This window comes from Lepisosteus oculatus, chromosome 21, assembly GCF_040954835.1.
Source record: "Lepisosteus oculatus isolate fLepOcu1 chromosome 21, fLepOcu1.hap2, whole genome shotgun sequence".
In the NCBI taxonomy this organism is placed as follows: domain Eukaryota; kingdom Metazoa; phylum Chordata; class Actinopteri; order Semionotiformes; family Lepisosteidae; genus Lepisosteus; species Lepisosteus oculatus.
This window is the reverse complement of record NC_090716.1, coordinates 16,195,313-16,211,482: the sequence shown is the minus strand read 5'-3', so window position 1 is coordinate 16,211,482 and position 16,170 is coordinate 16,195,313. Positions and strand designations below refer to the sequence as shown.

At 42.1% G+C, this 16,170-nt stretch overlaps 2 protein-coding genes across 4 annotated transcripts in view; both read left to right on the top strand.

Moving 5' to 3' along the window:
• Positions 1-13: 13 nt before the first annotated feature.
• Positions 14-12,081, top strand: api5 (apoptosis inhibitor 5). The gene is made up of 14 exons (XM_006642441.3): positions 14-397; positions 2,158-2,319; positions 2,549-2,642; positions 2,965-3,030; positions 3,327-3,478; positions 5,415-5,621; positions 6,273-6,377; positions 7,821-7,910; positions 8,231-8,412; positions 8,795-8,888; positions 9,644-9,700; positions 10,077-10,156; positions 10,392-10,531; positions 11,027-12,081. Exons 1-14 carry the CDS (start codon positions 14-16, stop codon positions 11,104-11,106), a joined length of 1,893 nt encoding a protein of 630 aa, XP_006642504.3. The 3' UTR covers positions 11,107-12,081.
• Positions 12,082-14,319: 2,238 nt separating this feature from the next.
• The window catches only part of ttc17 (tetratricopeptide repeat domain 17), a 32,376-nt gene continuing 30,525 nt past the window's right edge, over positions 14,320-16,170 (top strand). For all 3 annotated transcript variants that reach the window (XM_015338321.2, XM_015338320.2, XM_015338319.2), the window contains exons 1-2: positions 14,320-14,565; positions 15,989-16,078. In XM_015338321.2, coding sequence (XP_015193807.2) covers positions 14,398-14,565; positions 15,989-16,078 — 258 coding nt within the window. In that variant the 5' untranslated portion in view covers positions 14,320-14,397. The remainder of the gene's footprint in view (positions 14,566-15,988; positions 16,079-16,170) is intronic.

The following is a 16,170-nucleotide window of genomic DNA, read 5'->3' as shown; positions in this document are numbered from 1 at the left end:
CCGCTGACTGCGCATGCGTGAGCGTGCTCACCCGTATGTTGACGTCGCACGAAAAGCCCGAACCGATCGCGCGGGAGCCCTGCGTCTGCGCGTTGTGAGTCTTGCGAGTCTTCCCCATCTTCCCTGGCCGAGTCGCTCTTGTTGGGAAGTGAGCAGTCGCGCTATTGCCCGGGCGGCCGTTGGTCCTCAGCGCCGAGTTCTGGAACCTTCCTGCGCAGGGAGCGCTCGGCCACACGGGCCGCTCGTCCGGAGAAAGCGTGCCGCAGGCCGAGGCCGGGATCGGGCAACAGGCATAGCAGGGCTTTGCGCCTCTATACCCACGCTCATGGCGGTGACGGTGGAGGAGCTGTATCGTAACTATGGGATCCTGGCGGACGCCAAGGACAGCGTCGCCCAGGTGAGGGAGCTGCGGCCCGGGGCGCGGGGTGGGCCCGGAGGCGGCCTCGCCGCTCCCGCCGGCTGTGCGCTGCTGGGCCCGTCCGCCGCGCCGAGGCGAGAGCAGGCCGCCGCGGAGCCTGCCTCCCGTGTCGGTGCTGTGGGAGAGAAAGTCGCCAGTGGGGGCGGAGGAGGCCGGGGCCGGTGTGCGGCTTGCCCAGCAGCAGGCCGGTGCACGGAGAGAGAGAAACTTACGGGCCGTCTTGCTCCGAACTAGGGCTGATGAGAGTCGCCCCTGACTGTTTCTAGTGCCACAACACTTCACCTTTCGCTAATGGGTTATTGTGCCGGTATTTTGATATGTTTTTAATCAACCACCTTTTTTTTTCTTTTGTTGGGTATACAGTACAAGTCCCAGCTTACATTAGGGCAGAAAGGAAGTAGCCAAATACAGAATCTTAAGTGTTGATAATATTTCTGGCTTACGTGATTCAACGTTTCGGTTCAGCCAGTTCAATTCAGTGTCTGGTAGCGTGAATCTGGGACGTTAAATGCTGTGGTTTTCAAGAAGGTCATGCCCCTTTGTTCTTAAGTGCAGTTCTCGATGTTACAATAAAAAAAATATATATCCAGGTTAAGGTTTTCATTTGCATATGAACAAAATTGTTGATTGAATGCATCCCAGTAAAGTAAGTTCACGGTTTTCATAGGCTGTCGTGTTTAATCTTTCTTCTCATCTCTCAGAACAAAATAATTGTTCTGTGCTGTGAAGATGGCAGCTCAGTTGTTTCGTAGCTGAAGTAGATCAGGGGTTCATATAATGTCAATTAATGTTAATGTTTTTTTTAATGTTTCTTTATTAGCCCTACACAATTTCTTGCATTAGGAATGCATCTTTTCGCATACCCCAGCTTTTCTCTATGGAGACACAGAGACAGGGAGAGAAGCTTGGGGTCAGAGTGCAGGATCTGCCATTGTACGGCGCCCCTGGAGCAGTTAGGGTTAAGGGCCTTGCTCAGGGGCCCAACGGAGTAGGATTCCTCTGCCGGCCGTGGGATTTGAACCGGCAACCTTCCAGTCACAGGCGCAGATCCTTAGCCACAGAGCCACCGCTATATAGCATACAGCAAAAACGTTAAAAATATTTTGTAACTTGTAATCTAATTTTCACTTCTGCCTGGTGCAGTTTTAAAGCTCGAGATGGCAAATCCTGTCCTTTGCCTGAGTCTGGTTGTGTGGTCATCTTGAAGGCCGTTTTCCGGGGCCCTTCTTGGAGAATAAAATCAGTGTTTAAATTGAACGTGCTCGCTAGCTTACTGCTGCTGTACATGCCTGCTTAGTATTGTTGATGGTTCTGCAGAGCTAGGTCTTGGCAAGTAAGTTTGCTGTAATGTGACTACAAAGGCTGTAACAAGCAACTATTGCAGCTTCACAGCCAGAATTGGGATTGGGAATGGATTTCACAGTGTCAGCTTTAGGACCTGGGGTGCTGTCTGTGTGGAGTTTGTATATTCTCCCTTTGCTCCCGTGGGTTTCCTCCCACAGTCCAAGGACATGCTGGTGGGTTAATTGGCCCTGGTGTGTGTGTTGGTGTCTGTGTGTGGACTGGCGTCCCATCCAAGGTGTTCCCTGCCTTGAACCAGTTTCTTGCAAGGATAGACTCCGGTTTCCCCGTGACTTTGACTTGGAAGGAGCGGTTGAAAATGGATGGGATGCTCGCCCACGGTACATGTGCTGTATGGTTTGTGACGTCTGTGTAGTAACAAGCCCCTCTCCCCGCAGCACAAGGATGCGTACCAGGTGATCTTGGACGGGGTGAAGGGAGGCCCGAAGGAGAAGCGCCTGGCCGCGCAGTTTATTCCCAAGTTCTTCAAGAGCTTCCCCGAGCTGGCGGACGCTGCCATCAACGCGCAGCTCGACCTCTGCGAGGACGAGGATGTCTCGGTAAGAACAGTAAAACTAGCTGCAGCTCGGCATGCCCTTCTGAGCCTCATCACCTGAAAAAATTAAAGGCGTAAAACAAGTGCAGAGTGATGGCAGAATATTTCTGGAGGCTTGCACTAGTGCTCTTTCACAGATTGATGTTTACAGTGTGGGGGTGAATGAGGTAAATGGTACCCTCCCTTGTGACGTGCAGTTCATTTCAGTTTCTGTTTTCCTCTTTCCTGTCTAGATCCGGCGCCAGGCCATCAAAGAGCTCCCTCAGTTTGCTGCTGGAGAGAATCTCCCCAGGGTGGCAGACATATTAACACAGCTTTTACAGACAGGTACACATCCAGAGCAGCTTTCAGTTCCACCTGCGCCTTGGTCCCTGTCAGTGCCACAGTCCCGTACATTAGACGGCTTTATCGTTTTTGTCTTGAAATGTTTTTTTGTACACCATTTTCCTGTATATTCCCCCCCCTTAATTGTGTGGTGTGTTAGATTTAACCATTGGCTAGCAACGTTGCACTTAGCGCACACCCTCTTGGTTTGAGTAAACTCGACTGGCCGATATATTGATTAACTAGGAGAGGATTTGAATAGTCAAGCAAGTCTTTTTTTTCTCTCCAGTGTTAACTAGTAATTTATTGCGTTTTCTGTCAACAGATGACTCTGCAGAGTTTAACCTGGTAAACAATGCATTGTTGTCCATATTCAAGATGGATGCCAGAGGTAGGATTACGTGATTCACTAAATCAATTTATTCTTTTGTACTCACCCCTTTAATGGTGGAATGGCGGCATCTTAGAGGATGTGGACTTTGGGATTAAAAACCGCTGCTAACTAATACTATAGTCTCTTCCTTAAATAACTTTTCTTCATCATGTTAATCAGAATTTAGAAGAGTTTTTAAAGTTTGGGCTGTGAGTTTGAGGGACTGGTCCTTGACATCAACATAAACGTCCAGAGCTATTTCATTTCTTTCATTTTTGAGTCAGTCTCTTATCTCTGCCACTGTGTCCCTGTAGGGACGCTGGGGGGCTTGTTCACTCAGATCCTGCAAGGGGAAGACATCGTCAGAGAGAGGGCCATCAAGTTCCTCTCCACCAAACTGAAGACTCTGCCAGAAGAGGTGCTGACCAAGGAAGTGGAGGATTACATCTTCACTGAGTCCAAGAGGGTAAGTGTAGGGCCACATGCCTGACAGTAATCTGATTAAATAACGGGAGCAATAATTGAACTAGATTAGACAGTGCATCTCAGACTCTGAACCATTACAGGAATTAGATTTCAACATACTGCTTCCTTTTAAGTACTTTTCTATATGTAGAAATCCTTGATGGCATCATTCTTATAATTACACAGTTTAAAATTAAAATCTTGATATATGTCCTGCGGAGTTTGTAATGAATATTATTTTCTTTCTCCTTGTCAAGATGAATGAAATTCTAGAAACGTTTGGTTACATTTTTTGAGTTTCTCACATTACAATATTTAACTCCTGCAGATTGATGCTTTCGAATTTTATAACGTATATTATTCAGTGGGCTTTTTTGCTCCTAACATTACGGCTCGTGTGTCAATATTTACTGTTGTAAGTAGCAAAAGCATGTAGGTTAGTGGAGCTGTTGCTGCTGTTGAGATGTTTGTGTGTGAAAACTGAGGCTGTTTCTAACTTATAGCCTTAGTTGTGTTCTTGTGGGTTTGTTTCCTCGAAAAGCTCTGCTTTCTGGACAAAGGAGCCTAATAGTGTTTGACTGGCCTGGTCACTTCATAAAAGTAAAAAATGTAGAGAATGTCTTGCCTGTTTTGTATACCCAAAAGGACTGTGTGCATTGTACTTCTTTCGTTATTAAATAATTCTCAGAAAGATAAATCAGGGATATCATTTTAACAATACGCTTGAGTTGTAAACATAAAGTGTTTCTTTCAGTCTCTGAAGATATCAGTAATGACTTTTGCAGGGTGGAGCTTTTAATTCTCAGTTCAGTCCAACATGGCTACTAAATTGACACTCTGTACAAATTCAATTACATGCAATACAATGGCTTCATTTTTCTAGACAATAGTTGTATTTGCCATTAGAAGTTCTTCACCATTTGCATTCACTATTTACATATCAACAGTCTATCGATTGGGGGGAACCGTTTAGCCCTTGTTGTGTAAACGTGGGTCCTGCCCGGCTCTTGAACTGTGAATGTCCGATCGTTCATGGGGGCCGTTTCGGGCACAAGGCTTATTGTCCTGTGTGAATCTTTAGCCACTGTGGAAGGCCCACGGTCCCTTCCATCTGTCATTCACAGTGGAGAAGCCCCACCGGCAAACACTTAGGTCCTGATTCCCCACCCCGTGTTGAAAGAGTTGAAATTTGCAAATAACCCTCCAGCTAATAATAATCATTTACTTACTTCTACCATAAGGTATTAACTAAATAAGGGGGCAAATATCATTAAACCTAGTGTGTAACACTACCATGAAAGTCATTCCACCTTTGTCATAATTGAAAGTTTAATGAATAATTTGAAAGAAATGTTCTTCTCTTCAAAACATGGAGTTGGTGGGGGAGGGTCACATGACCGCAGAGGCGTTTCCCGAGAAGCAGAAGAGGCTCATCAGTAATGAGGGATGTAGGCTAGGGCAAGTGTTCAATGCAGATGAAACAGGCTTGTTCTGGAAGAAAATAAGGAAGCAAACACCAGCATTAAAGGTGGACTGATGATGCCACAGTAATGTGGCTGGTCACATAATTAAGCCAGGCTTGCCCATTTGTTGTCTGTCAAGTCATAAGGCCTGCATGAGTGTGCATATGTTTTTGGACTGCTTGCGTAAGTGCTGTGTGCTTATGGTCAGATGGGTAGGATAGGGCTCACTTGCTAGTACAAGGACTTCAGTTCGCCTTCAGTGCATGAAATTTGAAATTCAGCTGCCCCGTCCTGCAAAATTTATTTTTCACATTACAGCCCAGTTCTAGCCCGGTGACCCTTGTTAACAGGTAATCGAATCCTCTGAAGTAAATTGGTAAATGTTGACACCTTACCATACTGCGGAGTCGGTATAGTCATCTTGGCATCTTCGATGTGTTCTGTGTCTTCTCACGTGTTCCCGCTGTGCTGCAGGTGCTGGAGGACGTGACGGGGGAGGAGTTTGTCCTGCTGATGAAGATCCTCTCGGGCCTGAAGAGCTTGCAGACGGTGAGCGGGCGCCAGCAGCTGGTGGAGCTGGTAGCGGAGCAGGCGTACCTGGAGCAGCACCTGAACCCCGCTGATGCCGACAGCGTGGACCGCCTGCTGCAGTGCACGCGCCAGGCTGTGCCCCTGTTCTCTGTGAGTCTCCCAGTCAGGCTCTGAGTAGTTCACACAAGGCTTCCTTTTTATTTTTTCTGCCATGGGATTATGAGATTTCTGCTTACTACTTTTTTTCATGTTTATTTTAAATGTCTCATGACATGTCTCAGGCTATTTATTGGTGAATTTAACATTTGAGAAATAAGTTGTATATTTTATAGGCATGGTGGTGCAGTGGTTTGCACTGCTGCCTTGCCAAGGCTTGGGCCCTGGGTTCAGTTCCTGGGTAGCTTACCTGCGTGGATATTGTATGTTCATCACATGTTCGTGTGGGTTTCCCCTGAACACTCCAGTATTGCTCCCACAGTCCAAAACCTTTCTAGTGGGTTTAAATAGTTGTTGGGGAAAATTGGTGCTGGCGTGAATGTGTGTGTGTGTGCCCTGCAGTGGACTGGTCCAGGGTGCACCCTGCCGTATGCCCGTTGCTTGCTGGGATAGACTTCAGCTCCCCTGCAGTCCTGAATTGAAAGAAGTGATTATAAACTGGATGGATGAAAAAATTTCGTTATTTTATATAAAAACATTTTTCCCCTCTTGGTTCTCTTTGTCAGTGTCTCATTACTGGTCATGTTAATCTGACTAATTTTACACAGGAAATAATTCCAATTTGTTCATTGTTTTCTATTTTAGAAAAATGTACATTCCACAAGGTTTGTGACCTACTTCTGTGAGCATGTCATGTCCAATCTCAGCACGCTGACCAGTCCTGTGGCTGAACTGGACATTCAGTTAGAGGTTAGTGCATCCTAATACTGAAAGTAAAGGTTTTGAATTTTTTTCCAATACAAAGCTGAAGTAGTTTGGATTTTTTCTCAATCGTTTTCTGACAAGAATATCACTTCTGAACATTAAAATTAATTGGGCCTAATACTGTAAAGTATGTCAAGACCAAGTATGATGGACAGTGTAGATAATGTGTTAAGATGAATGATCCCATGCAGAGTAATTTGAACTATTTCAATAAACTGAATCTTGTTTTGAACTGCAGGAAAATATTTCTACGTCTCCTAGCTTCCCTTCTACAACAATTTATTACATTATGTAAAAGGGTGCCTAATTTAAAGTTTGTTGACTTTGTCATGAGAGTTGGCCAATCTATTGTAGCGTTGTTAGGCAGAAATGCAATGATCCCTTCTAGCCTGCTGTAGTAGTCTGTTGATTCAGTTGGTCCATGTAGCAGCAGGTTTGAACAAAAAAAATTCCACCCCAACAACAGCACTCAGGTCAAATTGGGGCCTAGATTTACTGTTGTGCTCAGAATGTCTCCTTATTGCTATTCCTATTCCAGATGTAGGTTAATAGAAATACTTTTAACAGCCTTAAAGTGATTGTGTACTACAGAAAAACAAGGTGACCTGCATAGTCTCCTTTATATGCAAAAAGTTGCTTAAGATTGTTTAGGTTTCCAGTGCTTAAATATTAGACAATTATCATTATTAGCATTTTGAAATGTTTAAATGCTTAAATACACGTTTCTGGTGTAGTTTCTAAACTTGAGCCGAAGACAGATTCATGTGGTTAGCACTGCTGCCTGACCTGTGGTTATGACCATGAGCTGTGGTCGGATTTACCCACTAGTTAATCCCAGAGCAGTGCTCGTCCACTCTGGGAGTATTTGGTTTGTACCAACGACCGTGACGCGTATGAATTACAGTGGTTGTGTTTTGTATGCAAGAGCCTTTTGCACCCGCATGTCAGATGACTGAAATGATTATCTGACAGATAAGCTGTGGCTGCACTTCTTTTTACAGAAATAAGTACTAGAGATCTGTTATGTTATAACTCAATAAAATAAATTATATATCCTTGCTGCTTCTCAGAGAAGCAAACCCACTGCATGAAACTTGAAACAGATCACCCCAGTGTGGTTTGTAACTTGCAGTCCTTTCATTGGTTACATGTTTTTGGTTTGAGTTGTTCAAGGTTCATATCTATAGAGAACTGATCCTACTTGTGACTGCAGATTGAGGCTTTCCATTGAAAAGTACATAGAGATGGTCTAAAAAGAAGACAAGGTATAATGACAAATTATCAAAAGTTGAAGTTAACACAATTTCACATTCCCAGTGATTTGCACAAAGGCATGTAACACTTTCCAGATTTGTTGTTTGAACCAGAAACATGCAAACCATGGGAGATGGCACTTAATAGGTGATGCTGTTTGCTTTTTCTCTGTAGGTTTTGAAGTTGTTGGCAGAGATGAGCCCTTTCTGTGGGGATATGGATAAATTGGAAGCCAATTTATCCATGCTCTTTGAAAAACTTCTGGTAAGATGGATTCATTTTCTTCTCCTGGCGTACATAACAATATAACATTTACTGTATATCATATGGAGAGCTGGGTTTTAAATAGTGAAACAGGATGTAAACTTTGCATTTTGGTGAGGACATCCTGTTGCATGCATTTGATTTTTTTGTGCCTGTTATTCTGGCTTATAACATTTGTGATTAAAAAATGTTTCAAAATCATTGGCTTGGTATAATAATCACAAATTCCTGGCAGTGTTACTGTAGAAGCAGTGCAGGAGGTTTTGGCGGTTGTTGTAGGTGATTAACCCTGCCTTGTGATTTTGTGTTATGTTTGTCAGGAATACATGCCTTTACCCCCAGAGGAGGCAGAGAATGGAGAAAACGCAGGCAATGAGGAGCCCAAGCTTCAGTTCAGCTATGTGGAGTGCCTTCTCTATAGCTTCCATCAGCTGGGCAAGAAACTTCCTGACTTTCTAACTGACAAAGTCAATGCAGAAAGACTTAAAGACTTCAAAATCAGGTACTTGATTGAAAGGATCCGCAGTTGCTTTACAGCTGTAGCCATGTGAGATTAGATAGATATATATAAGCATACTGATACTGGCTTTGTAGTTTGTAGTCATTGTAGTCATCACAGTTTCAAATCCTGCAATAAAGCACATGAAAATCCACTTTTGCACCCAGTACTTGATTACAATCAACTAACAATTACTGTTAGCTTTTTCCATACCAAGTGCTTTGGGTACAACTGTAAATATGGGAAGTAGCTAGTTTTGTGAAAAAATGGAGAGATCATTTGGAGTCGGGGGAGCTTTCGTGTGATGGAAGCTAATTTGCAGTAGAGTGTCAATTTCTTTTTCATGTTATTTTAGCTTAATGCCTCTACCTGTTCCACTCCACAGACTGCAGTACTTTGCTCGGGGGCTGCAGGTCTATATCAGACAATTAAGAGTTGCCTTGCAAGGGAAAACTGGGGATGCCCTGAAGACAGATGAGGTAAGTCTTAGTTACAGCACCTTCAGGGTCATTCACTTCAGGATGACACCTGATGCAGGTGAACAGATTATACTGTGGATTAATGGTTCTTAGTGGTGATTTTGATTTAATGATTTGAAGGCGCTTATAATAATTTCAAAGGCTTTGAAACACTTGAAAATATAATAAACACCATTCTGATTTATTGATTAAATCCATGCTTTAAAGATGGATATTTTGTACATTGATTTGAATACATGATACTCCTCAGAATAGCCTGTTGGTTCTACCTCTGAATGAAGTACCCTTGCTTTTCCTGCTGTAAAATATATTGGCTTGTTTAAATTTTTAATTTCAAAGAAAATACTTTAATACTGGTATTTTAATCTAAAGGGGTTGTTAGTGCTTAACTATGTAAAATCTGATTACTAGCCTTTTAAAATATAACAGCAAAATTGCATTAATTAGTTCTCAGAAAATGTATTAATAATCAGCCAGCTTTTTTCAAAAATTAAAAATCTTTGGCAACAGCCACATTCATGAGAACAAAAATGGCTAATGAATCTACAGCTATCATTTTAATGGAAATGTGTAACAATCTCATCAGGCAAAATTGTTTTTTGTGGTGCTTTTTGAAAGTATCAGTTTGCAAAATAAAAAATGTTAGCATCAAAAAAGTACTAATCAATAACATGTAAATCTTTTTGTGTTTAATTATGCATCTTTAAACATGCTTGAATTGAAATGTTTCTCATTGCTAATTTATTTTTTTTCAGAATAAAATAAAAGTAGTGGCCTTGAAGATCACTAACAACATCAATGTTTTAATAAAGGTAAGCTGATATGGAAGATCTTCTAAGAAGCCATCAGGGAAGACTTATGCTGTTGACTGATACTCTGAATGCTGGGATTGTCTTAAGTTTCAATCCAAGAAATTCACAATATGAATACAGAAGCCAGTAGAAAGTGGTTTAAAAATTGTTGATGGTCATAAAACCCAAGTTCATGGTGGCACATCTGACCAATAGGTAACATGTAAATGTTAAATAGGCAAAGGACCAAATACAGCACCATGTGGAACACTTTGATTCAGTCTTGTGTTAATGATCATTACCTGTTTATTTCTTCATACAAAGTAGTTTAATCATTTAGTGAATTAAAGACCAAAAGGCTGAATGTTTGTTTTTTCTGTTCATTTAATATCCATAGGACCTTTTCCACAACCCTCCCTCATACAAGAGCACAGTGACACTATCGTGGAAACCAGTTCAGAAAGTAGAGGCTGCAGGGTAAGGAAATGTAGTTGCTTTGATTTTTGTGCATCTGTAAATTTTAACTTTTTATGGTTGTGAAATTAATAAACCTATTACACATCAGTGTTCTAATTAAGGATCTTACAATCCATAACTTTGATACCAGAAGTCCACAGCTGAGTTTCAGTCTATCTTAAAAATGGGAGTGCAAGGCTTAATGTAAAGGGTGATACAGGAGTTACATTAAAGAGCTTTCAATTTTTTTCTTCAGTCTCAAACGTACCACTAGTGATGATACAACTTCCAGCACCCCCTCAAAGAAGCCGTCCCCCTTGCCCAAGAGGGACTCCCGGCAGATATATAATCCGCCAAGTGGCAAGTACAGTGGCAGCATTGGAAACTTCTCTTACGGTGAGTGGTGATGAAATGGGTATCTTGCACTTTGCTCATCCCATCTTTTACAAGACAAGGTGCCATAGGTTTTTCATTTTAATTGCCTGCGCTTCTGTGAGTGAAGTGGTCGTGCTCAGCTTCCCAGTGCACTGCCAGGTGAGCTGCCACTAGTCGGACAGGACCTCTTAGCAGAACAGCAACTGTCTTGATCTACAAGGCATCTGCAGGCTCGCAGTAACATGAGGGTGAGCTGAGCACGTCACGCACTGTGGAACAATGGGTCTGAAGAGGGGGCTTGTCAGAGGAGCATTTCTTACCGATTCAGTAGTGAAAGAAAACAGTAGCTGTGAGTTAAATTCCAGATTAGGTGGATGTTGAATGTAATCAATGAATGAATCCAAGTTTAAGCACTGGAGTTAATTCAGTCTTTAACAACATGGTTTCATTGGTCTGAAAGGTCTTAAGCCAGACCTGCAGAGCAGTGTGGTGATGTGCTTGTGTGCTGGGTTCCAGAGCAGCGAGGAGGATTCAGAGGAGGCAGAGGCAGAGGCTGGGGAGGCCGAGGGAATCGGAGCCGAGGGAGGATCTACTAACGGGAGCTCTGTGGAGCACGCCAGTCAAGACGCAGTGACGCCTGCTCAGAGCACCTGGGAGGGCACCTTTTATACCAATGCATCTGTCTTTATACACTGTCTGGAACATGATGATCTCACCTGTTATTTTTCTAATCGTCCATAAGCAATGAGACATTTTGGTTTCTGACCCTTAAGGAATCCAAGGTTCTGATTTATTTTTTTCTATAAACTTTTTCAATCCGTTCACATTCAGGAAGACTGTACCAGGACGCCTGTTTATTGAACATGCTTCTATGGAACAAAAGCCTTTTGTCAGGCTCCAGTGCAAGGTTGTTTGACTCCCAGTGGACAGTTTTATGTTTTTTAAAGTAGTTACTAAGAGGCCTACCCTGTGTTTTTATTTGATTTTATACAGCTTTTTTTACATGAAAGGTTTGTATGGAGCAATGATGGAATTAACTGTTTTTGCATATCTGAACAGCAGTAATTTCCAAACATCAGGAAAAGGACTCGCCATTAACTTTAACCCCCCCCTTTTGTTTTTAATTTGCTGGACGAAGTGTGCATGAGAACACCAGGATAATGGGTGGTAGAATTAGATGGCTTTGGCCTCATGAAGAAAAAAGATCAGTTTAGTAATATCTTGTGAATGTTGCATTTTATAACTTCATTAGTTGTTCATTCATGCCTTGCCTATGTAAGGGTTAAAAAAGACCAAGAGGGCACTCATTTCTTTATCCTGGTACATTTCTGAAGACCAGGGCAAAGATAATTGGTAATGTATAGACTATTTTGAAGGCAACAGTACTTAAATATTTTAGCAATAGGCTTTTAAAGCTTTGTTGCCAGTGGAGTTTTGGAAAGTTGATTCTGGCAAGTTTTGGTGTAAGAAAAAAATGCTTTAAAACTTTGCATGATTTTTGTATTGGCTTTTCTGTTACCGTAAGTGGTATTTAAGATGTTTTTCAATTAAAACGATGAAATTTACACCAAGCAAGTGTGTTTGCATTTATGTTTAGGTTTGTAAGTGTTAGCAATGTAACTTAATTTATCTTGTTTACTATTTGTCTAATTTGAATGTTTTTGATAGAAGGAGAATTCCATATTGCTATTTAACTTTTCCTACTTGAAAATATTCTGTGTGGTTCTGCAATATGTTTAATCATTAAGAATTAAAGAAAGTCTTGCCATTCTGTAGACGTTCCTAGATTTCTACATTTACATATTTGTGAAGCACTTTCATAAAATTACTTTACACTTACACATAATGGTTATTTCTTTGTCAAAGTTCTGTTGCTTCCAACTAAATTTGGGGATTATGTCCCTGACTTCATTTGAATCGGGTAACCAAATGTGTTTGAAGATTGGTCAGCTCAATAAAGTGATACTTTCTGCAAAGGTTCTTTAAAGGTTTTTTTAAAATGAAATATGACTTAATACTTCCATTCCTGATTCTTAAGACGAATGCCAAGTTCAGAAATGCAGGATGCCCTCCAAATGTGTAATAGATTGTGGTGTGATTATGATGGACATCAATTTTATAGATTTTCTATGATGACTTGACATTTCTTCTAACCATGTTAAGGATCACTGACCAAGAAATATTAAAGGGCTGAAGGGAACATTTTCGTGCACAGATTATCCATTTAGCCACTGTTTGATTATAGTGGATTGTTGGTTATAATGTGCTAGAAGAAACTTCAGAACAGTTTACACACCCTGCAGTTGAAACGGTCACATTCTCTCATTTCCCACACAATATGGCATTGACCTCTCTTAGCAAAAGGGAAGGAAATTTTGCATTTCTGGAAAAGATTTGTTAAATTTACAGCACATAAGTCAGTGTTTTGTATGATTCTTACTTGTTCAGAGGCATGTAAAAGAAGGACGTAGTGGTTAGACTGGAGCTGTTACATGTTTGTTCTTTACGTACAGTCACAGTGTTCTTCTAGTCTCTGGTCTCTGGTGGAGATAAATGAAAACTGCTGAGGCCAAAGCTGTGATTTTGTATTATTGATGAGGAACAGGTGAATTCTGCTGTCATAGTTAATGTACAAGGTCCCTGTGAAGTTTTGTGAACTTCTCAATCTGACATTAAAACTGTCCTTTGAATCTGTGAATTGTGGTACCAGTACAAAGGGCACTGCAGAAAGCACTACACTGGCTCAATGTGAACATAATTTGTGTGCATGGTCACTCAGACATGAAACAGCTGCATGTAGCTGTTCGGTGTTCGCAGTTTTCTACTGGGGCATTTTCCCCAATCCAGTTTAAACGTGTACAGGTTTTATAATGCATGTTTGAGTCCACCACATAAGCATACAGTCTTGGAAATAGTTTAGTGGTAGTGATGTTTGCTTGACCTTACATTATGTACACCAATATTTAGATGTAAGTAATGAAAGTGAAATGTCATAATTAAATATTTTTAACAGCAATAAGTGTCCTTTCTGGTTTTAAGTATTTTATAGAGAGGTATATTGATAAGGCATATTGAAATATCACCTAGACTTGGTTTCAAGTTAGTGTATAGTTAGTGTATAGTTCTGGGGTGTATAACATTCAGAGGTTACATTGTGGACCCTGATTTTGAAAGGTGTAGAGCTTACATGGCCCTGTAGGTAAAATGCTTAAGTTTTTTCATGGAGTGACCTTTGCTGTAGTTTGCCCACAGGAAAAAGTAGGGGCTTAGTTTTTTTTAATATTGCTGTTTATCTGTGCTCACACTACTTACGTCTAAATAATCTGTTATTCTAGATAGGTTAAAATAGCAAATGTTTATATTAAATGTAGTCATAAATATGTTTAAAACAGTCATACAGTATGAACATTTCAGTGTTCCAAAATCACAGCAATTTCAAATGCAAAAAAGCTTCTGCAAATATTTAAAAAAGTATGGATAAAGTCAAGGACAAAGCATTAGATTTCCTGTAGTTCACGTTTTAATGCCTAGCATTAAAATCAAATTTAGTATACACACACGAACTATCTCCGTGCATGTTACAATAAGAAGAGGAATACGCAAGAGAAAACGTGATCAGAAATGTAAGACTCAAGGGTTAAAGGAAAATCCAAGAATGTATTTCTTTTCTAATTGGAATGGTCAGGGTTGATTTTATCCCAACATTGAAAGGTTGGGAGAAAAAACAAAGCAAACTCCCGAGTAGGTAATCACCTTGAAGTCGCACCTGCACATAGCATGTGCCCCTTTCCAATATGGCGGCGTCCTCTGCACCGCACGCGGAAACACCCTCTTCCACTCCGGCGCTTCCGCTTCCCGTGGCTCGTGCTAGTGAGCAGAGAAGAAAAATGGCGGAGTACCAATGGAGAGGAATGGAGCCCCGGCTCTGTTCCAGCAACCCGAGGAGGGTCACCGTTTTGGGCTGGGTTTGTTTCTTCTTGACTGCCACCTTTGCAGAGCCCGGCGGTGCCACCACCCACTGGATCGTGACAGAAGACGGCAAGATTCAGCAGCAGGTAAATCCGAGGCCTTTGAGTGCGAGAAGCCGAGGCAGGGAGACTTCTCCAGAAGGAGGATTCCCAGGGACGGAGTCCCGTGTCACACCTGCACAGCTCCCTAGGAGGCATCGGTAGCGGAGATCACGCAGAGCGTGAGAGCCACAATACTGGGCCTTGTGTTTGGATTGATCCGCCCGTAGCAATGGATCTTCCAGCGTGCAGTCTCGTCTCAGTCTCCTTCCCGCAGGTCGGGCTGTTTACATAGTGTCGCGCAGTGCTTCCCTTTAAATGACAGGAGGGAGTCGGCGGCTGATTTGCTGGGCTTGTTTGCTTGTCTTCGCATCATTTAGCGACGAGTTGTCAGCTGCGAGAGCCCTTCGTGCTTCCTTAATTCCCTTTAGCCAGGTGGTTTATTGTTGCTGTCTAATTTTCAAACACTTTGTCCGTTCAAAATGTTTCGGAGGCGCACGGTCCCCTCCCTGCCTGCCTGCCACGATGCGTGGGACGGGAGGGGAGTGTCGGTGTGTTCCCGTCGCTTCAGTGTCTGGCTCGCGGTGACTGAAACGTTTTGTGCATCGAAAATGTCTGTCTGGAACATTATGACATGTAAAATAAGTCATTTGAGTCAGTATGGCGTGGCCATCCTGAAGCTGACTTGATGAAAAAAGTCTTTTAAATAAACGTCAGTTCACTTGCTGGCGTTTTGCAGGTGCATGAAAACGGATACGATATAGGTAAGCTTTTGCTGTTGTATTGATTTATAATTCTCGTGAATTCATAGTTTTCCCCCTAATGTTACTTTGACTTCATGCTGGTCCATCTAGAGTCATGCTCAGAAGCACAGTGCGCTCTGAACGGGCTGGCTTAGTTTAGAGAGACCCATTAATTTAGCCGATAGATCTATGGGAAATGGGACCCCAGTGTGTCATCCAGAGGGGAACTTCTTCAGCTTGAAAGGAATCTAATTTATGAACTTAACACATAACATTTACTAGGAATAAATTCATGATTAATCTTCTAACATAACTGTCTGGTTAATGTAGAAAGAATCTGGACACCTTCCAAAGTCCACCTGGAACTTTACCACGTAATTGGCAACTTTAATTGCTATGAGCAGGAATGAACTGAATGGACTCCTCTTATTTGTAACCTGCAATGTACTTGAGTAACGGGGCACAAAAGAGCTTTGTGCTAAGATCCAGAGGGAGCTGTGCTTCACAGGCTGCCCTTCAGCACCAGGATTGCAGGATTTCAGGCTGCTGAAAGCAGTAGGGTTTCTACTGTGTTCTGGGCTGCTTTATTCTAGTTGGTTCCTTTCAGATCTAGAATGTGGTATCTTTGCTTTAAGTCCAGTAATATTGAGACGTCAGTAGCTCCAGCGAAGATCTTTATTTAGTTCTGCCAGCTCTCAAAATCTTAGCAGCTGTTGTCTGATTTGCAGGTGGATTCCCCTTTGAACTTGAAACACCCACATGACCTGGTGATTTTCATGCGACAGGAAACTAGAGTCAACTACCTCAAGGAGTTAGAGGTAAGTGAACTGAGGCATCTTATTCTGTCACGGGGCAAATGAAAATGTAGATCTACTGTGCCAGATGTGCAGCCCCGGCATTTACAAAATCT